The sequence below is a fragment of the Schistocerca serialis genome, chromosome 6 (genome assembly GCF_023864345.2).
Source record: "Schistocerca serialis cubense isolate TAMUIC-IGC-003099 chromosome 6, iqSchSeri2.2, whole genome shotgun sequence".
Classification (NCBI taxonomy): domain Eukaryota; kingdom Metazoa; phylum Arthropoda; class Insecta; order Orthoptera; family Acrididae; genus Schistocerca; species Schistocerca serialis.
In genome coordinates, this window is record NC_064643.1 from 716,086,578 (window position 1) to 716,114,536 (window position 27,959).

The 27,959-nt window shown below is 45.3% G+C and overlaps 1 protein-coding gene across 1 annotated transcript in view; it reads left to right on the top strand.

The window, feature by feature from the left end:
* Window positions 1-20,220, top strand: part of LOC126483650 (mucin-5AC-like) — a 223,299-nt gene extending 203,079 nt beyond the window's left edge. Inside the window, exon 7 of the mRNA XM_050106710.1 lies at window positions 18,833-20,220. Within this exon, the coding sequence (XP_049962667.1) occupies window positions 18,833-19,813 (981 nt within the window). The 3' untranslated portion in view covers window positions 19,814-20,220. The remainder of the gene's footprint in view (window positions 1-18,832) is intronic.
* Window positions 20,221-27,959: the final 7,739 nt, after the last annotated feature.

Consider the following 27,959-nt stretch of genomic DNA (forward strand, 5'->3'; position numbering starts at 1 on the left):
GTGTGTGTGTGTGTGTGTGTGTGTGTGTGTGTGTGTGTGTGTGTGTGTGTGTGTGCTGGTAGCGGAGGGGGGGGGGGGGCGGGGGGGGGGCTGCGACACCTTATGGGCATTCGAGGTCGAGGTTATCAGTGCCCTTCCCAAAATTAGCAGAAACGACTGTGGGTAAAACGGTTGAAAGACATACACTGATGTGGCACAGTCATGGGATAGTGATATGCACGTATACAGGCGCTGCAGTCTAAAAGGGCAGTTCATTGGAGGAGCTGTCATTTGTACTCAGGAAAGTCGGGTACGTCTCCTCCACCTCTCATAGGTACCTTAGAGAGTGAGTGTGAGTGTGTGTGTGCGTGTGTGTGTGTGTGTATGTGTGTGTGTGTGTGTGTGTGCTGGTAGCGGGGGGGGGGGGCGGGGGGGGGGGCTGCGACACCTTATGGGCATTCGAGGTCGAGGTTATCAGTGCCCTTCCCAAAATTAGCAGAAACGACTGTGGGTAAAACGGTTGAAAGACATACACTGATGTGGCACAGTCATGGGATAGTGATATGCACGTATACAGGCGCTGCAGTCTAAAAGGGCAGTTCATTGGAGGAGCTGTCATTTGTACTCAGGAAAGTCGGGTACGTCTCCTCCACCTCTCATAGGTACCTTAGAGAGTGAGTGTGTGTGTGAGTGTGTGTGTGTGTGTGTGTGTGTGTGTGTGTGTGTGTGTGTGTGTGTGTGTGTGTGCTGGTAGCGGAGGGGGGGGGGGCGGGGGGGGGGCTGCGACACCTTATGGGCATTCGAGGTCGAGGTTATCAGTGCCCTTCCCAAAATTAGCAGAAACGACTGTGGGTAAAACGGTTGAAAGACATACACTGATGTGGCACAGTCATGGGATAGTGATATGCACGTATACAGGCGCTGCAGTCTAAAAGGGCAGTTCATTGGAGGAGCTGTCATTTGTACTCAGGAAAGTCGGGTACGTCTCCTCCACCTCTCATAGGTACCTTAGAGAGTGAGTGTGTGTGTGAGTGTGTGTGTGTGTGTGTGTGTGTGTGTGTGTATGTGTGTGTGTGTGTGTGTGTGCTGGTAGCGGGGGGGGGGGGGGGGGCGGGGGGGTGGCTGCGACACCTTATGGGCATTCGAGGTCGAGGTTATCAGTGCCCTTCCCAAAATTAGCAGAAACGACTGTGGGTAAAACGGTTGAAAGACATACACTGATGTGGCACAGTCATGGGATAGTGATATGCACGTATACAGGCGCTGCAGTCTAAAAGGGCAGTTCATTGGAGGAGCTGTCATTTGTACTCAGGAAAGTCGGGTACGTCTCCTCCACCTCTCATAGGTACCTTAGAGAGTGAGTGTGAGTGTGTGTGTGCGTGTGTGTGTGTGTGTATGTGTGTGTGTGTGTGTGTGTGCTGGTAGCGGGGGGGGGGGGGGGCGGGTGGGGGGGCAGCGACACCTTATGGGGCACTCGAGGTCGAAGTTATCAGTGCCCTTCCCAAAATTAGCAGAAACGACTGTGGGTAAAACGCTTGAATGACATACACTGATGTGGCACAGTCATGGGATAGTGATATGCACGTATACAGGCGCTGCAGTCTAAAAGGGCAGTTCATTGGAGGAGCTGTCATTTGTACTCAGGAAAGTCGGGTACGTCTCCTCCACCTCTCATAGGTACCTTAGAGAGTGAGTGTGAGTGTGTGTGTGCGTGTGTGTGTGTGTGTATGTGTGTGTGTGTGTGTGTGTGCTGGTAGCGGGGGGGGGGGGGGGGGCGGGTGGGGGGGCAGCGACACCTTATGGGCACTCGAGGTCGAAGTTATCAGTGCCCTTCCCAAAATTAGCAGAAACGACTGTGGGTAAAACGCTTGAATGACATACACTGATGTGGCACAGTCATGGGATAGTGATATGCACGTATACAGGCGCTGCAGTCTAAAAGGGCAGTTCATTGGAGGAGCTGTCATTTGTACTCAGGAAAGTCGGGTACGTCTCCTCCACCTCTCATAGGTACCTTAGAGAGTGAGTGTGAGTGTGTGTGTGCGTGTGTGTGTGTGTGTATGTGTGTGTGTGTGTGTGTGTGCTGGTAGCGGGGGGGGGGGGGGCGGGGGGGGGGCTGCGACACCTTATGGGCATTCGAGGTCGAGGTTATCAGTGCCCTTCCCAAAATTAGCAGAAACGACTGTGGGTAAAACGGTTGAAAGACATACACTGATGTGGCACAGTCATGGGATAGTGATATGCACGTATACAGGCGCTGCAGTCTAAAAGGGCAGTTCATTGGAGGAGCTGTCATTTGTACTCAGGAAAGTCGGGTACGTCTCCTCCACCTCTCATAGGTACCTTAGAGAGTGAGTGTGAGTGTGTGTGTGCGTGTGTGTGTGTGTGTATGTGTGTGTGTGTGTGTGTGTGCTGGTAGCGGGGGGGGGGGGGGGCGGGTGGGGGGGCAGCGACACCTTATGGGCACTCGAGGTCGAAGTTATCAGTGCCCTTCCCAAAATTAGCAGAAACGACTGTGGGTAAAACGCTTGAATGACATACACTGATGTGGCACAGTCATGGGATAGTGATATGCACGTATACAGGCGCTGCAGTCTAAAAGGGCAGTTCATTGGAGGAGCTGTCATTTGTACTCAGGAAAGTCGGGTACGTCTCCTCCACCTCTCATAGGTACCTTAGAGAGTGAGTGTGAGTGTGTGTGTGCGTGTGTGTGTGTGTGTATGTGTGTGTGTGTGTGTGTGTGCTGGTAGCGGGGGGGGGGGGGGCGGGTGGGGGGGCAGCGACACCTTATGGGCACTCGAGGTCGAAGTTATCAGTGCCCTTCCCAAAATTAGCAGAAACGACTGTGGGTAAAACGCTTGAATGACATACACTGATGTGGCACAGTCATGGGATAGTGATATGCACGTATACAGGCGCTGCAGTCTAAAAGGGCAGTTTATTGGAGGAGCTGTCATTTGTACTCAGGAAAGTCGGGTACGTTTCCTCCACCTCTCATAGGTACCTTAGAGAGTGAGTGTGATTGTGTGTGCGTGCGTGTGTGTGTGTGTGTGCTGGTAGCGGAGGGGGGGCGGGTGGGGGGGGCAGCGACACCTTATGGGCACTCGAGGTCGAAGTTATCAGTGCCCTTCCCAAAATTAGCAGAAACGACTGTGGTTAAAACGCTTGAATGACATACACTGATGTGGCACAGTCATGGGATAGTGATATGCACGTATACAGGCGCTGCAGTCTAAAAGGGCAGTTCATTGGAGGAGCTGTCATTTGTACTCAGGAAAGTCGGGGACGTCTCCTCTACCTCTCATAGGTACCTTAGAGAGTGAGTGTGTGTGTGAGTGTGTGTGTGTGTGTGTGTGTGTGTGTGTGTGTGTGTGTGTGTGCTGGTAGCGGTGGGGGGGCGGGGGATGGGGCAGCGACACCTTATGGGCACTCGAGGTCGAGGTTATCAGTGCCCTTCCCAAAATTAGCAGAAACGACTTTGGTTAAAACGCCTGAAAGACATACACTGATGTGGCACGCTCATGGGATAGCGATATGCGCGCATACAGGCGCTGCAGTCTGAAAGGACAGTTCATTGGAGGAGCTGTCATTTGTACTCACGTGATTCATATGAAAAGGTTTCCGACGTGATCATTGCCGCTCGACGGCAATTAACAGTCTTTGAACGCGGAATGGTAGTTGGAGCTAGACGCACGGGTCATTCCATTTCGGAAACAGTTAGGGAATTCAATATTCTGAGATCCACAGTGCCAAAAGTTGTAACACCCCACCCGTTGCTTGTCCGATTTTTCCGTGTGTTCGCCCCTGACAAACAACTGACAGAGAAATTGGGAGTGGAACTGTATGCAAAAATGGATAACGCTAGATTGAAATGTGGCCCTGTCACCCCTAATTAATCTGCGGTGGTCGTGTCGGCGATAAATCACACCTACTTTTACTTCCAAACAAGAACGATCACGAACACTTAGGGTGTTCAATGACATCAAAAACATACACAAAAATAAAATAAAGCAAAAGGGTGAATTCTGGATCAACTACTGAAATTAAAGGCTCTACTGAATCACAATCATTTCATTATAACCTTCACATCAATGCTGAATAAAACACAATGAACAATTTACAAATTATCCTCTTAACTGGCATTGGCAGTAAACTGTGTTAACATCGCTCCAAAACACAATCTCTTATAACTTATATACGAAGAACCACTACACCCGAAAATACCGTGAAACCTCTGTGGAAACAGCAATTGCACGTGGTCCAACTATTTAACGTTACACCTAACACAGGCCGAAGTGGGAGCGATCTCACCGTAATATTCCTGTTGTAGCGGCGGTGTCCGACAACGACGGCGCGGGCGTGCGGTCGGCGTGTGGCGTCTCGGAAAGTACACTCCTACAGTTACGAACAACAGACTGCTGCCCGTAATCTTCTCTAATTGCAACAATGTTTCCGTCAGCAATCAGCTGGCGTGGCTAACGTCCTCTCAGAACGAAAGACCAAGAGGGGAGACGACTTGGCTAACCTCCTTTCAGTACGAGAGCCCAGAACAGAAGACCGCTACCGAGAGTCAAGCAAGATTGCTCTTCACCTCTGTTTTCCCACCTTAACTTTTACCGAGCGAATCACCAGAAGCTCTCAAAATACCCAGTTTGCCAGTGCCGACCAATGTAAGGCCTGGGAATAGAACTCTTTTCCACAATTCTTTTATTTCTACAAAATTTCACAAGTAGACTCCGCCCACGCCGGCTGGGAAGAACCACAGCTGTGGGCAATATTATGTTTACTGGAAGTTTTCTCCCAAGAGACCACTCGAGATATTCCCAGCAAGATTCCCCGTTGTAGCAAACACAGACTCTTGCATCGAAGGTTTTGTTATTCGGAACGCCTGGCCTGTCCCGCTTGAGTTACTCGAAGGTGTAAAATTAGTGGGACACAGGCGAGAGCAGGCACAGGAAAGCCCGTCCAGTTATCCACTGCTCTATTTTTGGTAAACACTTGAACACCTGCAGCCGCGCGCCCCTCAGAGGCCGGCGGCCGCTGTGGCCTCTCTAAACGGATTACAGAAATCCCCCAGTTCACCATTCATACCGTCAGGCTGTGGCCTTCGGCGGCTAGGCGGGGACGTAGCCGAGCTCTGTCTCGCGTACTGCCTTTCCGCAAAATCTTATATTTACAAAATCGCGGAATTCTCGCGTGCCGATGCGTTTCCACATAGATTTCCTACTCCGTAATTTAGAGTATTACTCCAATAAAACCTGAAGTGTCATGTTAAATGGACTCATGTAAGGTGCAAGGCCGTTGCCACCTTACAAAGGATGCCGAGAATACCAAATTTTGGGCATTATCCCTCACCATGGGAAACGCTGTGACTGACGGCCTTCGCTTCACGACTGAAAGCAGCGGCGTTTCCATAGAATTTCAGTCCAAACAGAAATGCGACACTGCTTGAAATAATCGCAGAAATCAATGTGGAACGTACGATGAACGTATGAGTTAGGACGGCGCAGCGAAAACTGGCGTTGGGGACTGTGGCAGCAGACGATCGACGCGAATGCCTTTGCTAACAGTACGACATCGCCTCTCCTGGTCTCGTGACTATATCGGTTAGACCCTAGATGTCTGGTAAACCGTGGTGTGCTCCGATGACTCCCCATTTAAGGTAGTAAGAGCTGATGATAGGGTTCGAGTGTGACTCAGACCCCACGACGCCATGGACCCAAGTTGCCAACAAGGCACTGTGCAGGCTAGTGGTGCCTCCATAATGGTGTGGTCTGTGTTTACATGGAATGGACAGAGTCTTCTTGTCCAATTGAACCGGTCATTGACTGGAAATAGTTATGTTCGGCTACTTGGAGACCATTTGCAGCCATTCGTGGACTGTATGTTTCCAAACAACAATAGACTTTGTATGCATGACAATGCACCATATCAGAACATTCTGGACAATTCGAGCAAATGATTTGGCCACCCAGATCGCCCGACGTGAATCCCATCGAACATTCATCTGGTACAATCGAGAGGTCAGTTCATCCACAAAATCCTGGACTAGCAACACTTTCGCAGTCGTGGACGTCTAAAGAGGCAGCATGGCTCAATATTTCTGCAGCGGACTTCCAACGACTTTTTTAGTCCATGCCGCGTTGAGTTGCTGCACTGCGATGGGCAAAATGTCCTCCTGCTTCGCTGGATGGTAACGTGCTCGCCTCCCACGCAATCAGGCCTGGGTTCGATTCCCGGCTGGGTTGGAGATTTTCTCCGCTCGTGGACTGGGTGTTTTGTTGTCCTCATCATCACTTCATCCTCATCACCAGCGCGCAAGTCGTCCAATGTGGCGTCAAATGAAATAAGACTTGCACTTGGCAGCCGAACTTCCCCGAATGAGGCCTCCCGGCCAACGATGCCATATGCTCATTTCCATTTCCATTCCCGGCAAAATGAGGCCCACCACAATATTGTGAGATAGTTCATGACTTTTGCCACCTCTGTGTGAAACAAGTTAGAGTAAGTCTTACATAATTACTCTCCCAACCTCACAAACACTGTCGCCCCTCAGAGTGCACCACGACCTCACATCCCTTAAGATAGCATAAGTAGCGTCAGATGTTTTGAAAATTTCAATTAACACACAAGCAATACAAGAGGAAAGCTGAAATAATGACACGGAAATATGTATCTGGCTGGTCACTTACAGAAAATGTGGATTAACCAGCCACACTGATAACACATCAAAAATTCGTCCCTAAAATTTTAGGGAACAAGTTGGACACTGGAGATAACTTTAAAAACTGTACCATAGTGGTGCCATTGTCTGTTAAAATAGAGGTCAAATCTGTAAGTAAGTTGGCTGCTGCCCTCTTGTCTGAATATAAAACACAGTCAACTTAAACGTGGCGCACTGTGATCTGTAGGCCACATGCGCCAGACACTGGAGGGTCCTCCAGCCTTAGCGAGAAGCCACGCGTCATGGGGCTGTATCGTATGTGAAGACGAGTCACAGGGGCCTCATCCCAAGCGCGTGACTGGAAGGAGATACACCGTGGCCTAGCTGGGACTTCACGAGACGCGGCTTATTCCCTGTCATTTTCAGCCACTTTTATTCCCATCTACGCAAGACTGTACAGCAACAGTGAGTCGATAGAATGTAGGCAGGAAAGGGGGGACGGGGGTGGCACACTGAACTATGTCCATTATAATTATCCGGGCTGTTATGCCGTGGTCGGTTGATGAATTCTGTGTCGATTCCCAACGTTTCGTCTCCCACTGCAGGAGACATCTTCAAGGGGGTCCGTAGCTCGATGGAAGGTCCAACACACCCACTGGCTCGCTACTGACTGCCGCTAAATTCCGTGTCCGCGCGCTCCCACGCCGCGGCGTGACGTCACGTGTTTTGAAAACGTCAGTGCAATTGGCCGCTGTCCGTCGCTGTCGATCGCCGTTGCCATCACCCAGTGGTAGACGGGTGGTACACATCTTCTTTAACACCGGCATCAATATACCGTTTAATTTCACGCCCTCCTCCTTTCGGTTGAAATTATTTGGGTGTTAAGCGATTTCGATTGCCTCCCTGTAGAGCCTTTCGTAATATCCGCTTGTGGCCGCTAGTACTTGCGTCTCCTCGAAACGAATATTGTGGTTTCCTGGCTGGAAAGCATGCTCCGCAACAGCTGATCGTTCCGTTTCTCCTCTTCTACAATTTCCCTTGTGCTCTTCCAAACGTTTAGAAATCGTTCTTTTAGTGGTACCCACATAAACATCACCACAGCTGCATGGGATCCTATACACTCCAGCTTTTTCCAATGGTTTGCGAGCGTCCTTGGCAGGCTTAAGGTATTCCTGTATCTTCCTGGTGGGCTTGTAAATTACGGTAATATTCCGCTTCGTCAAGATCCTCCCTATTCTTTCCGTTACATTTTTAACAAACGGCAGGAAAACCTTAGATTTTGCAGTAGCCTGTACGTCAGTATGATTTCTGCGTGGCTGCCTCAACGCACGTTTTATTTCGGCGGACGAATATCCGTTCTTCATTAGTGCATTGTGCAGATGTTCCATCTCAGCGTCGAGCAACCCAGGTTCACAAATGTTTCTAGCTCTGTCCGCTAACGTCTTGATAACACCCCGCTTCTGTTGTGGGTGTTGGTTCGAATCCCGGTGCAAATAACGGTCCGTGTGCGTGAGTCTGTGGTATACTGAGTGGCCCAAAGTACCATTTTCGTTTCTAAAAACAAGCACATCGAGGAAATGTAATTTGCCGTCTACCTCCTCCATTGTAAACTGAATTCTCGTGTTTATACTGTTCAGATGTTCGTGGAACCGCCTTAGTTCCTCCCTACCATGTCTCCACAGCACAAACGTGTCATCCACGCATCGGAACCATACATTTGGTTTTTTTGCTGGCAGTACCTAAGGCCTGTTCTTCGAATTTCTCCATAAAGAAGTTTGCAATTACGGGACTTAGGGGAACAGTGAATGTGGAACAGTGTATCCTGTAGCCTTCGCCTTATCCAACATCACTCTGAATTGAAGAGGATATTAAAGCTTCATCTGTTATCATCGGCGTAGCTTCCCTCTTGCTATATCCCAGATGTCTCTTTTAGGTTCAACAGTGTATTAGGATCTCTGTCACACTATGGAGTATCTATACTTTTCTCATTCCTTTCTATTCCCATAGTCTTCATTCCGTCTCAATCGACAATCTTAGCCCATTATTTCTCGCTCTTCCTCCGACCAATCAATTTCTTCTCCATATCCTCATTGGTTTCATACAGAAACCAGATGGCAGTTATAAGAGTCGAGGGTTATGAAAGGGAAGCAGTGGTTGGGAAGGGAGTAAGACAGGGTTGTAGCCTCTCCCCGATGTTTTTCAATCTGTATATTGAGCAAGCAGTAAAGGAAACAAAAGAAAAATTAGGAGTAGGTATTAAAATCCATGGAGAAGAAATAAAAACTTTGAGGTTCGCCGATGACATTGTAATTCTGTCAGAGACAGCAAAGGACTTGGAAAAGCAGTTGAATGGAATGGACAGTGTCTTGAAAGGAGGATATAAGATGAACATCAACAAAAGCAAAACGAGAATAATGGAATGTAGTCGAATTAAGTCGGGTGATGCTGAGGGAATTAGATCTGGAAATGAGACACTTAAAGTAGTAAAGGAGTTTTGCTATTTGGGGAGTAAAATAACTGATGATGGTCGAAGTAGAGAGGATATAAAATGTAGACTGGCAATGGCAAGGAAAGCGCTTCTGAAGAAGAGAAATTTGTTAACATCGAGTATAGATTTAAGTGTCAGGAAGTCATTTCTGAAAGTATTTGTATGGAGTGTAGCCATGTATGGAAGTGAAACATGGACGATAAATAGTTTGGACAAGAAGAGAATAGAAGCTTTCGAAATGTGGTGCTACAGAAGAATGCTGAAGATTAGATGGGTAGATCACATAACTAATGAGGAAGTATTGAATAGGATTGGGGAGAAGAGAAGTTTGTGGCACAACTTGACCAGAAGAAGGGATCGGTTGGTAGGACATGTTCTGACGCATCAAGGGATCACCAATTTAGTATTGGAGGGCAGCGTGGAGGGTAAAAATCGCAGAGGGAGACCAAGAGATGAATACACTAAGCAGATTCAGAAGGATGTAGGTTGCAGTAGGTACTGGGAGATGAAGAGGCTTGCACAGGATAGAGTAGCACGGAGAGCTGCATTAAACCAGTCTCAGGACTGAAGACCACAACAACAACAACAACAACAACATCCTCATTGATTCTCCTGTACTGCAGCCACGTTTCTTTTGGATGTCACTACTCACATTCGGTATTGAACGGTAGTGAAACATGGACTGTTGGAAATCCGGAACAGAAGAGAATCGAACCATTTGTGATGTGGTGGTACAGGCGAATGTTGAAAATTAGGTAGATTGATGGAGTAAGGAATGAGGAAGTTCTGCGCAGAATTGGAGAGGAAAGGATTATGTGGGAGGCACTGGCAAAGAGAACGGAGAAGATGATAGGACATCTATTAAGATATCTGGGAATTATTTCATGGCACTACAGGGAGCTGTAGAGGGAAAGAATTGTAGAGGAAGTCAGAGATTGGAATACCTCCAGCAAATAGTTGAGGACGTAGGTTGCAAGTGCTACTCGGAGAGGTTGGTAAAGGAGAGGAATTCGTGGCGGGGTGCATCAAACCAATCCAAAGACTGTAATGACAGAAAAAAACTCATAATGAGGAAATTGTTTAAATACTCGGTGTGGCAGATAAAAAGCGATTTTGAGAGGTTGTAAAAATAATTCAATCAGTTTTTCCAAATTTTATTTTTGCCAATTACATTAAAAAATTTAAGGACTTAAGTAAATCTAACTAAGGTTTAAAAGTAACTCGAGCATGATTGCGTCCATTTAGGTGCAGACAGTCTTCCAGGCGAGCCTTAAATTTATGCACCATATTCCGTAGCATTTACAGCGGGATTCGAACCACACCCTGACGGATGAGTTCTTTCAGTGCTTCATCTGTTTGTGGCGGGTTATCCTGAGACACTTTACTCTTGAGGTAACCACGCAACAAAAAGTCGCACGTTGTTGAAAGAAAAAATCACACTTGTTAAAAGGTGAGGCAATGACATATCCCAATTTCGAGAGTTCACGTGATTCGGAAATTAATTATTAACAACATTCATGCTTACTCTTCCCGTGTAGGACGACGCTTCACCTCGTTGAAAAATGTCTCCTGTTAGATTTCGTGTTGAAGAGGTTATGGAGTAAAAGAGTTTTCCAACATGTCTGCGTATTACTTTGAGGTCACTGTCACGATGTTGCCCAGATCATCTTAAAAAAAGTGGGCCTTATTATCCCTGATGAAGACATAGCACGCCACATAGTGACTTTTGTGACATGAGAGGTTGCTGATGCTGTCGTTTGGGATCCACGTATCTCCAAAACAAAAAGTTCTACTTGTTGAAAAAACTGGACAAATGGAAGTGGACCCTGTCACTCATCCATAAATTAGTTACAATGTCTTCGTCTCCACCAATTAAATTCAACACTTCTTCACAGAGCCGGCTTCCATTCACGTAATATATTTCTTTAAGAACCCGAACAGTTTGGATGTAGTAAGGATGATAGTATAGATCGCTGTGCAAAATCTGTCTAAGCGTCCTACTGGAAATAGCAAGTGCTGGCGAACTGAGTGACGTGGGCTTCTTTCGATTGCAACTCTCACACAATTGATGTTTTCAGGAGTACGCACTGCCTTTGCCTGCCCAGGCCTCTTTACCGTCGCTAAGTCTCTTCGCAGTTCCTAAAACACTTTTTAATCGCACAAGCAGACTGCACCGGACGTTTCCAATTAATGTGAAAATGGGTGCGAAAAGCACGACGTACGTGCACGTTAAGAACTACACTTTGACAGTGTACTCGCGATCACGAGGTGCCCACCACTCCACTACTAACAAATGGTAACGCGCCGGGAACGTGGCCGACTGCATCCCCCCCTCCCCTTTCACCCCACGTGCTGAGAAAAGTGTCTCGCCCTTTTCAAAATCATTTTCTATTCTGTCGTGACAAAAAGTCACGTTTTAGTATTTCAGTATATTGGTTTCTAGACTAGTTTACATTAACGTGCTTGACCTGATAGAGTCACAGTTAGCGCCACGTTCTTATTTAGAGATACGTTTTAATTACATTCATTCCCAGAAGCAATGGGTGAGGCTTATGTTTCGTCAATCCTGTAGACAGGATGCGTACGCCCCACATTTCTACACGGTGCCTTGTATGGACTTCTTTGCCTGTATGGTGCCTTGCTGTTGTCGGTTGGCCTTCCCTGATGGTGGCTAAAAGAAACGAGTAGACCCGGTCTCCCATATCACTTCCCTGTTGCTCCCAGTCACACGTAATCATCAGCCAGCTCTTATGGTGGCAGTTTTTTCAGTGCGTTCTCCAGTAAACACTGTTAAATTTCTTGATGGCGAAAAACATCCGGCGGTCGACGATTCAGATTTGGCACAACTTTGAAATACAGAAAGGTCTTGACCGCACAATTCTTTATTGAACGTTACGCGCTTCAAAATTTCACTATCAGACTGAAGCTGTGGAATAAAGTGTACAAGGAAATTAATGATATCACTTTGGCACTAGTTCGAATAGACAATGGCACTGTCAAATATGCCTATATGAGATGAGATCTGTATTATAAGCAGTCTATAAGCTCGCTTTTGTGAGTTTTTGCTACAGTTTGATTTAAATGAAAGTACGATATTAATTGAAATTCCTAAGAAGCATACTTATGTTGCTACGTATATATTTTCTGTCGTTAATTTCCTTGTACAGTTTATTCTATTGCTTCAGTCTGATTTTGAAATGTGTGACGCCTAATAAAGAACTGTGCGATCAAGACATTTCTATATTTTAAAGTTGTGCCAAATCTGGTACTTTTTGGTGTACACCCAGCTTTCAGAAGTCCCATATATTATATTTATCGGGTACGTTCCTAACAGCACACAGAGTTCTTGCACTAATGTGAAACTAAATGTCCCTGATAGTCTTAAAAGAACATTCCTCTGCCCACCCCTGGCTGTAGTCTTGCTGGTCACTAGATAAGTGTGTGTGCTCAAGTACCAGATACAAAGCTGATTCACAGAGTGCTCAGTCTAGTGGTGGCTCTTAGACCGCTGTATTGACTTTAGCGAGTTTGTGTAGTGGTTTGCGCTGTATCCGTCGTTAATCTAAAGCACTTGTTAAAGCATAGTCAGTCTTAATCGCTCATTTCCTTGGTCTCCTCCTTCAGTTCCAGAACGATTTTCAGCTTCAAATTTCCTGTAAAAATAAAAATGTATGTCTGACCCCGATTCTGCTCTGGAACGTTTGTGGTGTCCTGTCGACTGTTCTATTACTTTTTAATGAATAAAAACAGTATTTTATAGCCACACTGACTGTTTAAAAATCTTGTTAGTTGGACAACCACTACTTGCTGTTCCGGAGTTAAGTCGCAGATCCGCTCTTACAGAATTACTGCTGGCATTCTAGGATATACAATACCTTTCCCGCTGCAGTGTATGTCGATCATGTTACTGGACATTACAATGAATAATCTGTTACAAAATCTTAATTAAGGGATTAGCAGCAATAGCTTCAAACTGATAAGATGTAAATAATTGAGGACTTGTTAATTTACATCATTTATTAATAATTATTCATCGTCGTGCAGTTGTTATTTAACAAGCCCTGAGTCGATAGTACAACCAATAATATAGAAAATATGTGCAGTTACGAGGGCAGTCTAAATTCCGTACCTCTAGCTAGCATGTTCAGACAAGAGAATGTGTATCAACACAATTAATAAAGCCCTGAGAGATTGGAGCGTTAGGATACAGATTCGCACCAGCGATTTAATAACTTGATTGACAAAGATTGTATTCTTAATAACAGAGATGAAGTAATCAAGCAAAAATTACATTAATTTATGTCCAAATTATAATGGACCTTTCCTTTTGCAGACAATATTCTTAGCAATCGGTCCATTCAGGTTCAGTCCCTGAGTATATCGGTCGGTAATAGCACTGCTTGTGATAGTAAACTTCCGAATTCGTGTCGCTGTCCAGTACACTGTTTTAATCTGCCAGGAAGCTTCCCAAACAGCATACAGTCCACTGCAGAGTGAAAGATTCATTCTGGATTTGCAGCCTGACTGCATTTTAATTGATGCCAACATTGAAATTTGGCGACCGCAATTTGACAATTTATGAGTTGTTTACGTGTCTGTACATCAGTATACTGAATTATTTCGGTGATCTACGAGTAGTTTGCACGACTGTACGCTGTGTACTGCATTATTTCGGTAATTTACGAGTTGTTAGCGTCTCTGCACATCAGTGTACTGCATTATTTATGAGTATTTTGCAGGTCTGTAGACTATTTACTGTGACCTCAAGCATGGCAGGGTGAGTATTTTGTATCAGTGCAATAAATATACTATGTCAAATCCATTCCTAAATAGTTCCAGCAGCCCAGAACATTTGAGTTATTTTCCTGCCATTTTTCTCCTTCAGACCGCCATCTTGGATTACATCATGGGAGGGGCGATGGCACCCTCTGGTGGTGGTCTGTGTACTAGGCCAGTTGGACTCTGGACCTCAGGGTGGACACACTAGATGGTGGTACTGCCTCGAATTGTTTAAAGACTGAAAAGACTTATGTCCATCCTACCCAGTACAGGCTGAGTCCTTTCCCAGCCAATTCCTAGGAAGAGGTGCTGGTCTGATGACTTAAGTTAGTGGAGGTAGCCCAACTGACCTTTTTCCCACCAAAATTTGAATTTCCCGCCATGACATCTATCACCGCCATCTTGAATAAATTTGGCAACAATGGTGAGTGGGGTAGTATGAACATTGTCCTACTACTCACTATCACTAAATGATGAGACTGTGAGCACACAAGAGTTTTTTTTTTTGCGGTACTGTACTGACAACTGCACAAAGTCGGTTTGTTCCAATCCATTGTGTCAATCAACAGAGCTTACACAAAATAAGGTGGCAGTTGCGGTGCAGAAACTCATTTTCGTTCTGACCACGGGCCGAGTCCACCTTGTTGTTCTGAATGAGCGCCAGGCTCGTTGCCTGTCGCTCACTGCCATTCTCATTGCCTTCTCTTCGCTGAGCAGCAAGGCTTCACAGTCTTGGCATCTAACAAGTGCAGGGACAGTTCTCTTAATCAGACACGGGTGATTATATGGAACATCATTACATTTATGTCGGAAGAGGCAAACAAGGAAGAGGTAATTGCATTAAAAACTGAGCTTTAAAGGGTTTTGGGAACTGCTAACTATTCAAGGCGCACAATAAAGAGGATGAAGGAGGGGACACTGTTGCAAGTACATTCTAAAACAAAAAAAAAAAGAGCCGACGCACCACAAAGGAAATATCTGAATGGTACAGGAAGCAGTAGATGTGATGTACAATTTCAGAAAAACTGGACGATTTATTCAAGAGGAATAGCTTTACTAATTGAGCAAGTCATGCGTTGGTCCGCCTCTGACCCTTCTGCAAGAAGTTATTTGGCTTGGTATTGACTGACAGATTTGTTGGATGTCCTCCTGAGGGATACTGTGGATGATTCTGTCCAATTGGCGCATCAGATCGTCAAAATCCCGAGATGGTTGGAGGGCCCTACCCATAATGCTCCAAATCTTCTCAATTGTGGATAAATCCGGCGACTTTGCTGGCCAAGATATGGTTTGCCAAGCACGAAGATAAGCAGTAGAAACTCTCACCATATGCCGGCAGGCATCATTTTGTTGAAATGTAAGACCAAGACGGTTTGCCACGAAGGGCAACAAAATGGGACGTAGAATATCATCGACGTACCGCTGTGCTATGAGTGTGCTGCGGATAATAACCAAATGGGTCCTGCTATGAAAATAAATGGCGCGCCAGACAATTACTGGTTGGCTGGCGGTATGGCAGGCGACAGTCAGGTTTGTACTCCATCGCTGTTCGAGGCGTCTCCAGACACGTCTTCACTGATCATCGGATTCAGTCCAAAGCGATACTCACCACTGACGACAATTCTACTTCAGTCAGATTCCAGGTCGAATGCGGCCAACACCACTCAAAACGTTGTTTGTTGGCATACAGAGGTCAATAGTAGCTGGTGCAAGGGGCGCCGTAACCTCTGCCCCGCTTTCTGTGAGCCGCCTATTAATGGTTATTTCGGTCACCGAAGCACCAGTTGGACGTCAGATCGATATAATGAGGATTTCGAAATGCCTCTCTGACTATTGTCCGATCTTCGCGTATGTCGTCGTTCTAGGTCGACCACTTCGGTTCTTGACGCCGTGTTCGTCGAATAGTAGCATCGCCCCTATTCAAATGTCGACAGATTCGTTCATTACCCCAAATGGCTTCTATGAGTCCAACTACACGTCCTCTCCTAAATTCTGACATCTGCGTATGTTGTTCATACGCCCTTTGTGAGACGTAGTCACCAACTGAGTAAACGGAATGAAATTCGCATAGACTTAATGCCCTGGTATAGACATGTTCCCTGTTTACTGTCCTTGCCAGCTGCACAGTGAAATTGTGCTGCAGTGTCACACATACTTCTGGGACACGTAAAAGGAGGAGAAGAAAAATAATTTAGCTCAGTTTCTTAATAGCACTTGCAATCAACATATAAATAATGTTACTGCAAAGTAGTAAAGTGTTTATTAAATAACTACTACAGTATGACAATATAAAGTGTGGTCGCTGTGTTCTTTACTGTGTAACTGTGGCGGAAACAATGTTCTGACAAACATCTGCATAATGAAAGAGAGATAAAAGACGGTGTAAATCAATAAATGAAATAGAGACAGATACATAGCTTTCAGGGATGACAGCTATAGTGCAATCCTATCATCCGATATATTGTTTGTTGAAATCGCATGAAGCAATTAAAAGTTGTTAATTCAGAATTCATTGCTTAAATGTTTACTTACTGTGAAATGTTAACTTCAGTTGTTTTAAAGCTACTGAAATGTTGTGTCATTGGATGCGCTTAATTTTTGTGAGATTGCATATGCATTCAGATTCGCTTTAATATGTAATGTGACTTATTGTCGAAGTTCAGAAAGTGGTAACTTGGCCAAATTTAAGACTGTCTCACACTGCACCGTTTCTTGGAGCGTTGTCTGTCCTCTTAAGCGACTGTCCATCGCCGAAATTCCCTGTAGTGTGACTTACCGACATCTGTTGCTTTGCTGCTAGTCTTTGTACCTGGGGTCGGTCGTATCGTCACCAATGTGCAAGCCGGAACTGCTGCGGCATGACCTGAGACCTGGTCGCGCTAGGTTCAGCCGAACAAGAAGTTCGTCTTATCTCGTAACATTAATGCGTGGCCGACTAGCTCGCCTAAATACATGCAACCTTACAGGGTATTGCCTAACAAGTTGTCAGGAGACTGACACATAATTTCCATGTGATCACTGTATTTAATTTTACATTTTCACTGTTGTTGTAAGTGACATTGTCTCCTATGCTAAATTTTTCTACATTTTTCCGACATGAAGTTTCCTCCTGGCAGCCTAGGGTTGACCTTGTTTACCTCTAGTTAATCCTTTGTTTATGCGACTATTTCTTTTTCGGTACCCTAGTGAAAAACTATAGACTTTACACATCTGTATTTAACCAATTATTTGTCATACTGACATACCCTGTTAAGGGGACCACACCCTGCCTATCTAACCCATGTTAATTATGCAAGTGTTTGACCCATTTATGAAACAACTGTTTGATGCAGGACCTTAATATTTTTACTGTGTGTTACATGATGCTAATAGTCAACTGTACTAAAATCTACTTTATCCATTTTATAGTTTTTAAGAAATACTTTTTTAAATTTATTAACAAAACATATTAAGTTTTTTCTGCAGAATATGTTTTTTTGTGAATTTCCTAATAGGGGAATATTAATGAATGTAGTACCAGAGGTGGCTTTTTATGTTCTGCAGACACTCTGAAAATTTCATTCATTTATCTATGATAGTCTCCGATATAATGGGGCATATGTACTGAAAATTTTAGTTTGCGGGAAATTGACTTTAAAGAAGAAACTTTTGAAATTTCTTACTTACAGTTAATTGAAACTGTCCTGCTGCATATGATGGCCCTTCTTTGGCCTCTAGCAGGTCTTCCTTCCTGGATGTTTGTCTTGCTTTCTTGGCCATATTAGATGCAGACCTGTCTGCATCGGCTATCCTCATTTTGTCGCAATGTTGCAGCCCAGTGATCATATTTTCACCAGGATTAATTCCCAGCTTTTTCAGTATCCAGCACTTTCCAGTATTACCACAATTGAATGTAATAACAGCATGATGAACTCCTAGTTTCATTGTATGCATGCCTGCAAATACAGTTTTAGGAAGGCGGTTGCATATTATGCTGTTGAAACATTCATTTGGGTTTTGGGTCTGCCCATGTAGACATTTCCTTAGGAGGTCAGGACGAGCAAAGTCTCTGAAAATAGGTTTATAACAGCAGCAGGAAGAGAATGCTGGTGAGAATAAGATTCTCCAGTTGCCTGAGCCCTATTCTATTTGCACCACGAATTTTCTCCTGATGGACACAATCCATGACACGGCTTTTCATCAGTAGAGGACCTATGGAAGAATATGGCCCGAGCATCTCTCTCCATTGCCTCCAGATTTTCTTTATTTCTCCTAATTGTCTGCCCATAGTATACCTGCAAGTTTTCTACAACAACTACTCGCAATCACACTTGTACAAAACTAACCGCCTGTCTGAAAGCGTGTTGCTTACAGACAGCAGAAAGAAAAGAATACCGACCGTTGCATTCCAAGGATAGCCAACACACTCTGGAGTAAAAAAAAAAAAAAAAAAAAACCTAACGTGCAATGTAAAGGATATAAAGATCTAAAATATATGCAGAAAAGTGGGTGACAGAAAAGTGGGCGTAGCATATAAACACACGTGGAAGGAAAATGCTTTTTAAATGCTCGAAAAAAAATTTATCAGCAAAATCCTTTTCAGAGTGCTTAAATAAACCCTTAATCTATCTAAATACGATGAAAACCGAAAATTGATTTTTTTTTCGACCTGAACCACGGTGTGGTCCCCTTAATACAACCATTTGCAGAGTCGCTAGCTGTAGTTTCGAAGTGACACGAGACGTGTGTTTGGTGTGCTAGGCGTCAGTTGTTGAACAGCAGGTATCCTCTGCTGCACAGTGGTGGCTGAGGCCGGAGCCCCCGCCGATACCGGTGTGCCTTCCACTGCTGCTCCGTCTGGGCAGATGCGTGACAATTTATTTTTCACGCACTACTCTACATTATGCCACTGCACTATCTAAGAGGAATGTTTCTTTTCACAGGGCAACCGGCGAGGAGCTTGGGTGCGAGTGCGAGCGAAGAAACGACCTCAAGACATTTTCGAGACGGCCGAGTCGCAGAATGTGGCTACAGTTGCCAATATGATTGCGGCAGTCAACGAGAAGTCGCCGAATCTTAACGTAATTCTGAGCTCTGGCGAGATCGTGACCATCGCGGACGCTCCAGATGCGAACACGAGACACAGTCCTGCGGTTATTGTGACCGAACCGTCGTGGTACGACGAAGAAAGGCCACTCGCAGAAGAGCCGGCAGAAGTTCCAGCTGGCGGTGAGACTCTGGCACCCGTCTACCTGTGGGATGTCGCCGACACGTCGCAACCTGACGGCCGTACTTCAACAGGAGAAGGTGCGTCTTCGTCGGAGCGTTTGGACGACAGTGCAGAGACATCGGGAGCGGAGGTCGCGAGCGGCGAAGAGGTGACAGAGAGGCCCGCTTCCGTATTGCCGCCGCAGTCTTCGACGCAACCACCGCCGACGGACGCCACAGAAGAGGCTGTCAGCACAGACACGCCGGTACCGACAGTTTCGATAGGCGGAGCCTCGGGCGAGGAGAGTCACAAGGCAGACGACAGAGCTGTTGCGGAGACACGAGTACCGAGTGAGTCGACTGACGCGAGCGACTGGACCAGAGAGACTCTGCCGTCCGAGGGTGCAACGACCGAGCAGTACACGACAATAGAGTCGGAGGCGAAGGGCGCGAACACCACGGAGGGCGTCTGGAACCGCGGCGTGCCGCTGTCCAGCCTGGCGCTCACCGACCACAACCTGCGCGGAGTCTCTCTGGAGGACTTCCCGGCGGAGGGGGGGGATCGGGAGAACGAAGTGCAGGAGGCGGCCGCGCCGCAGCCCGCCAAGGTCCTCCGGACCTCCACCAAGGTCTCGCACGAGACCGAGATCTGCTACCGGGGGAGGTGCATCAAGACGAGGACGGCGGAGCCGCAAGAGCGGCTCGTCAGGCGGTGAGCCGCCACCACGCCGCTGTGCGGCGCTCCTTGTCTCGAGACATTGTGTGTGTATGTGACCGAACGAGTGTCGTGTTGTGCCTCCAGTGCTGACTGTGTCCACACGTTATTTATATACTGCCTTTTTTTCAACTGACTGAATATTTAATTTGTAAAAAAAAAATATTTAATTCTGATTTTCAGAATGAATAATTATCAACATTTGCTGTACTCGACCGTTATTCGTACAAAGCACATTCCACAAGTACATTTGTACAAAGACGCGCCACCAGTCATTTTTTACAAGTAAATTGCTTGGCAGAGTAACTAATATGCTCATGCTGCTTTTTATTATCATCATTGCAGTCACCTGTAACAAATTGTAATGTTGTAAAAAGTAAATGAAATACACGAGGTGAAGAAATTTTATTGTGGCGTCAGCATACTCACAGTTCCTCAGCAGTCCCTAAACCGCAGTTACAATATAGCACACACTAATTTTTGATACGTACGCGCCTGGATGGTAAGCAATACGACTACAGACGTAGTTTCAGCTTTGAGCACTCGACAGCGAGGTTATCTGTGACCAACCATGTATCAAAGCTGCTTTAAATGCGTAAAACATGGCCGTCCTTAGGCCCTGAGCTAGAACGGCGAGGTGTTGAGCTAAGGGGGACGTGGGGGTTACTCACGTTAGTCTCGTGGTGAATGACGAAATAGTTTTCAGACTGTATGACAGATGGCTCTGGGTACACTTGCTACTGGCCAGTATGCATTACACATTCTGGCTTTCTTCAAGCTGATCTGAACTGATACATCAGTCTGTTTAGCTGGCCACGATGCGAGCTCTGTTGGCGAAGTTTTGGTTTCTGGCGGGAGGTGAGGGGGTGGGGGGGGGGGGGGGGGGACACCAGCTTGGAGCTTGGGTTCACCCTTGACGCAAAGTGTACTCAAAGCAATTATTAAAACATTCCATTTGTATTCGAATGCAAAGAGCATGCACTAATTATAATACACATGTCATTAAATGTCAAATCATCTATTGTCTAAAACATTTGAAAACGGGTATAAGCGTATTTTTCAAATCATAATGGGGTTGTTTCAGGTTAAAATTTCTACTCAGTCCATACCTGAGGCACTTTATGTGTTTCCAATTACATGTACGAGTACATTCGGATATTTCTCATCCCACACGGCTAATGAAGTGGAGTAATAACTTCAAATGCAGTACAGGAGCAGACAGTGTGCTCCTTCTGATTCAGCAATAAAACAAGTGTAGGCATCTGAAGATAGGCATAACGCCCCGAAACCCATCACGGCGGTAAAACAAAGCTTCTTAACACCTGTTTTTGTCTGGTTGCGTTCTTCATTAACAGTCCTTAATTGAATAACGTCTAGAGTCCAACAAAGATAAAAAAAGTTGTACATTTCACATAGCCAACGAAAAAAGTGCACGAGTTACGTCAGATGAGAGTCGAGACCACGTCACGAACTGCTGATCATTGTCCACACCACGACCAATCAGTCGTTTCTAAGTGTCATGTTGTTCATAAATACCGAGATGCAAATGAAGATCTTTAGCGGTGGGATGAGCCAGTTTCACTATATACCCAAATTTACGTGTCTATTCCAAGACGAAAACAGGAGTCATTCAATGTAAATTGAGATTGCACAGAACAAATTAACATTTGATAAGTCGTGCACCTGCTGCACAACAGTGCTACAATTTTCTGCGCAGCAGATTCATATATTGTGTCTATCCACTGTACCAATCAAAAAATATGGTTGCTTGTCACTAAAGACGTGTTTTTGACAATAACCATTCCGATCCTTACGCTGCTGTATAGAACACTCGAAGAGACTCACTATGTTATCGTGCGTCACTATTCACGGCGGGTATAAGCAGTACGGTTTCTCTTTCAGTATTTCTGTAATACAAGGTGCCCCCCCCCCCCACCCCCAAAGAGAGAGATTTACTCTGCTTGAACTTAAATAACTCCAAAAAATAACAAAAACCATGATTTTTTAAGTTACACAGATGGTCACGTTATTACTGATGATGTTTTACTGTTGAGGATATTCAAAATGTTCTTTATCGACAGCAATACAGCGTCTGCAATGCTGCGGAATAGATCGACACACGTTTGTTACGGCTGCCATTGAAATGGATACACAGGCAGTCACGATTGCCTCTCTCATGGCATCCAGCGTGCATGCCTTCCACAGAAAGAAATGTAACGGCGTTAAATCGGGTGATGTTGGTGGAAACTCAACACTTCCTCGTCGACCTATCCTCCTCTAAACAATGTTTCGTCCACGAATTGCCGCACATCACGGTGCATGGTCTTGTTGGGGGAAAAATGATCTTCACCTCGATACAGTTCGTAAAAACTGGTATCGTTCTTGCAACATGGTAAGGTGCTTTGCACCCGTTACTGTTCCTTCACAAAAGAACGGCTCTAAAAGCCATACCACATCAGACTGATAACCCAGGAAGATTAACGGCTCGTTCTTCTGTACACGGGGATTATTTCTTACCCGATACACGCAGTTATGGCAAAACTTCGAGGTGCCTGCCAAGATCGTCGTCATTCATCACGTGAAACAACCTCGGAATTTAGGGTTTCTACTTTACATACTTTAAAATGTGGTGATCACTTGATCTGCTTATGCCTGATTCACGCGCAGCTTGCCGTGTGGACCTGTTTGAGGATCTCGTGAAAGCTTATACCACGGCGTCCATTCCTCTTTTGACCGCTGATGATTTCTTCCTGTCGCACCGTCCCTCCTTCAGATGACTCAAACTTCCTTCCCTCGTAATGTCGTTACTGTTACACGTGACAGTGGCGCAGTATCAAACTCTGCCCTCCATCGTCTCTGTACTTCTTTCATGTTCTCACATTTCCAATAACAATTTAAAATCCACTTTCTTTGCTCCAAGGACAAGTTTCCAGCCATCTTGTTATTTACGTGTAGTTACTGGCAATGGAAAATAAATTAATGGCTACATACACTAGTCACGAGAGCACCATATAAACACAACTGGATCAAGCTATCATTAACACCCCCTCAGTCATTAATGTCCAAACAGTGTAAATCCTTTGTGGGGCACCCAATATGTTTCAAGAACTTGGCAGTGGGGTGTTCAGTTCTCTGTTTGCTTTTCCTATCGACTTCAGTTGGCTATGTTGGTAACTCGCCTGCACACACTCAACCACTTATTCCTTCACTGTTGGACGACTGTCATCTACCCTTAACAGAGGTGTTCTCTAGCTGTAAACTGCGCATATCATGGGTGAAACCAGCAGGAAGCAGATGCCCCCATCCCCCCTACAAAGAAATGATGTTCACTAACCGAACTTCAGTCCTGCCCTCCCACACAGACAGATGTATATTTAGTATCAGTTTGAGCAAAGGAGGAACATGTAATGGATATTACACACAGAACCATTTGTTATGAAATCTCAAAATTATTTAAGTATTCACTGTTAAATTAATAAGAGGCTTCTCTTCCTCTTCACACACACACACACACACACACACACACACACACACACACACACATTTACACAGGGTGTTTCAGAAGTGATGGGCAATATTCAGGGATATGACAGGAATGACCATTTGAAACAAAAAAGTCAAGTGAGCATGGGGTCTAAAACACATACCTTAAGAGCTATTAGCAATTCTTGATCTTTGATACTGTGAAATAAGCCTCTTCTACTGCAAACTCTTTGCTTTCTATACTTTTGTGAAGTGGCAGTACGGACCAAAACAAGAAAAAATTGTCCAGTAAACATGTGCTCTAAAATGCATACGTTAAGAGCTGTGAGCACTTTTACTATTCTTCACTATTTTGAAAAGTAATTCTTCTAATAAACACACACACACACACACACACACACACATATATATATATATATATATATATATATATATATATATATATATATATATATATATATATGTGTGTGTTTTACCACTCCGTGCATCTTTGCGAAACTGCGTTCTGAAGTAGCACTACTATCACGGACTAGACTGATGCGAATGAAGAACCCAATATGCTTTCTCAGCAAGTTTCGCCATTATTTATGAACTGCTGTACTCTCTTGTACTGATGACACTTTTTGAGTTTCTCAGAATGACTGTAAAAATGTGCAGTATTATGTTAAAAATATAGCAAGAGTCCATTCGTGCAGCTGCTTCAGTAATTTGTCTATAGACACAATCTATCACGTGAAAGCCTACTTGCAAATTTCCAAGAACCACTTTAAGTGAGGGATCTATGAATTCACTACATCCCTTCCATTTCGTTCCAGCAAATACCAGATTACACAAATTACAGCACGCACGAAGGCATTTAAGCAGTCTATCATCCCAAGCTCCATAAGCAAATGGTTCGAGAACATGATACTACAGTAAGTACCCTCTACCATGCACTTCATGATGGTTTACTAAATATTGATGTAGATGCAGAATCTTGTAACGATGTGTCTGAAACAAAATTCACAATAATCGGACTGTCAGTTTCACTGACTGCAACCCATTTCTCACTTCCTGCCAAAGGTTTTCTCGTCTTCCTCAGATAAGAGTCTGAGTGAGGGACTGGAAGGTAAGAATGGGTGAAGGAGGGGATGTGTTGCTCTACCGGAATGTCAAAGAGTTTTCATGGCAACATACACTCCTGGAAATTGAAATAAGAACACCGTGAATTCATTGTCCCAGGAAGGGGAAACTTTATTGACACATTCCTGGGGTCAGATACATCACATGATCACACTGACAGAACCACAGGCACATAGACACAGGCAACAGAGCATGCACAATGTCGGCACTAGTACAGTGTATATCCACCTTTCGCAGCAATGCAGGCTGCTATTCTCCCATGGAGACGATCGTATAGATGCTGGATGTAGTCCTGTGGAACGGCTTGCCATGCCATTTCCACCTGGCGCCTCAGTTGGACCAGCGTTCGTGCTGGACGTGCAGACCGTGTGAGACGACGCTTCATCCAGTCCCAAACATGCTCAATGGGGACAGATCCGGAGATCTTGCTGGCCAGGGTAGTTGACTTACACCTTGTAGAGCACGTTGGGTGGCACGGGATAATGTGGACGTGCATTGTCCTGTTGGAACAGCAAGTTCCCTTGCCGGTCTAGGAATGGTAGAACGATGGGTTCGATGACGGTTTGGATGTACCGTGCACTATTCAGTGTCCCCTCGACGATCACCAGTGGTGTACGGCCAGTGTAGGAGATCGCTCCCCACACCATGATGCCGGGTGTTGGCCCTGTGTGCCTCGGTCGTATGCAGTCCTGATTGTGGCGCTCACCTGCACGGCGCCAAACACGCATACGACCATCATTGGCACCAAGGCAGAAGCGACTCTCATCGCTGAAGACGACACGTCTCCATTCGTCCCTCCATTCACGCCTGTCGCGACACCACTGGAGGCGGGCTGCACGATGTTGGGGCGTGAGCGGAAGACGGCCTAACGGTGTGCGGGACCGTAGCCCAGCTTCATGGAGACGGTTGCGAATGGTCCTCGCCGATACCCCAGGAGCAACAGTGTCCCTAATTTGCTGGGAAGTGGCGGTGCGGTCCCCTACGGCACTGCGTAGGATCCTATGGTCTTGGCGTGCATCCGTGCGTCGCTGTGGTCCGGTCCCAGGTCGACGGGCACGTGCACCTTCCGCCGACCACTGGCGACAACATCGATGTACTGTGGAGACCTCACGCCCCACGTGTTGAGCAATTCGGTGGTACGTCCACCCGGCCTCCCGCATGCCCACTATACGCCCTCGCTCAAAGTCCGTCAACTGCACATACGGTTCACGTCCACGCTGTCGCGGCATGCTACCAGTGTTAAGGACTGCGATGGAGCTCCGTATGCCACGGCAAACTGGCTGACACTGACGGCGGCGGTGCACAAATGCTGCGCAGCTAGCGCCATTCGACGGCCAACACCGCGGTTGCTGGTGTGTCCCCTGTGCCGTGCGTGTGATCATTGCTTGTACAGCCCTCTCGCAGTGTCCGGAGCAAGTATGGTGGGTCTGACACACCGGTGTCAATGTGTTCTTTTTTCCATTTCCAGGAGTGTATTTTAGCTGCCTTATTCGTCAGCTTGTTTCCCTCTATTGAAACGTAACAGAAATATGATGGAATGGTAAAAATACATTAGATCTAATAGCAACAGATAGACTTGATTATACAGAAAATGGTATCAGTAACCAGGAGGCAGCCATAGCAACAATAATTACCGAAAACAAACAGAAGGATTTACATGTCCAGCAAAGTACATAGAGAGACAGTACTTCAATAAGGAACTCAGAAACATTTAGCACTGGAGATGACCATGAACAACATCGGCTCAGGTTTAGAAGAATAGTTGACCATGCACTTGATAGATATGTATCTAGTAGAACAGTTTATGATGGGAGAGACCCTCCACAGTAGCCAGCCGCTGTGGCTGAGCAGTTCTAGGCGCTTCAGTCCGGAACTGCACTACTGCTACGGTCGCAGGTTCGAATTCTGCCTCGGGCACGGATGTGTGTGTTGTCGTTAGGTTAGTTAGGTTCAAGTAGTTCTAAGTCTAGGGGCTGATGGCCTCAGATGTTAAGTCCCTTAGTGCTTAGAGCCATTTGAACCATTTTGAACCTCCACAGTATACAGTCAATGTAAATAAATGCCTCAAGGAAAAGAGACTATCATATAACAGGTGTAAAACAAAGCATAGGACTATAGAGGGAGGTGATAAACAACCTGGAAAGCTTGTAAGGGATGTTGCAGGTTAGGTTCCGCTGAGAAATATGCGCCATTTCCGCGGTAATTAGTACTGAAGTTAAGAGACCAATACAAAAACTGCACATCAGATGGAAGTAAGGATCGAACACCAGCCAAACGTTGAACAGTCTCATGAGCTATCATCTACCCAGTGAGAACAATTGACACTAATTGTTTCCGGCGGGCCGCTTGAATTCAACCATGCAACAGTCCGATTGGCTAACTCCAATGCTAATTAACTCAGAAATGTTGCAAACTTAACAAATTATTTTCTGACCAATTATTTCTCAACACATGTACCCAGGAACACTCTTAAAAGCTTTTCAGACTGTCTCTGATCACCCTGTATCTGGCAAAAAGCTGAATGATACTGTTGACCGTCAAGAAGGCAATGCTTGAAGCCTTCAACAAATATTGTAGCAGAATTTTAACGAAGGATATCTCATAAGCCCATACAAATTCTAGTCATATGTTGACTGTCAGTGGTACCAAAGTTAGTACCCAGACACTCATGGAAGGGACAGGGACAGAAATGTAGGAAAGAAAAGCAAAAGCAGAAACACTGAACCCAGTTTTCAAATGCTCCTTTACTACTGAAAATCTAGGCTTATTGTCCCAATGTATTCTCGTGCCACTGCAAAAATGAGTGATATACATATTAGTGTCAGTGGTGTTCAGAAACAACTGAAATCGCTAAAACTGAAGATACCTCCAGGGCCCAATGGAATCCTTATCAGAATCTACGCTGAATTAGTTGTTGAGTTAGTCCCTCTTTTAAACACAATCTAATGAAGATTCCTCAAACAGAAAACTGTGTCCAGTTGTTGTAAGAAAGCAGAGATCATTTCTGTCTGTAAGAAGGGTAGGAGAAGTTATCCATAAGATTACCGTCCAGTAGTCTTGACAGTCATTTGTTGTAGAATCTTAGACTATATTCTGAGGTCAAACGTAATGAGGTACATGAGGTACACTGAACCAAACAACCTCTATGCTAACTGACATGGATTCCAAAAACACTGATCATGTGAAACCCAACTTGCACTTCTCTCACATGATATCCTGAAAGCCATGGATGAAGGCAGTTAGTTGGATGCAATATTTCTCAATTTACAAAAAGTATTTGACCATGTACTTCACCTATGTTTATTATCAAAAATACCATTGTACAGAGTATCGTGCAAAATGTGGTACTGGACTGACGATTTCTTGGTAGAGAAAATGCAGAACGTTATGTCGGAAGGAGAGTCATTGACTAAATGTAGATTATTGTCTTGAAACAGAGATGGAACAAGTACCCTTTGAGAATGCTTGTGAATCTTTTTAATTTCAACCATGGAGTACAACAAGCTGTCAGTGTTGTTATTAAAGACCTTTCAGACAATATC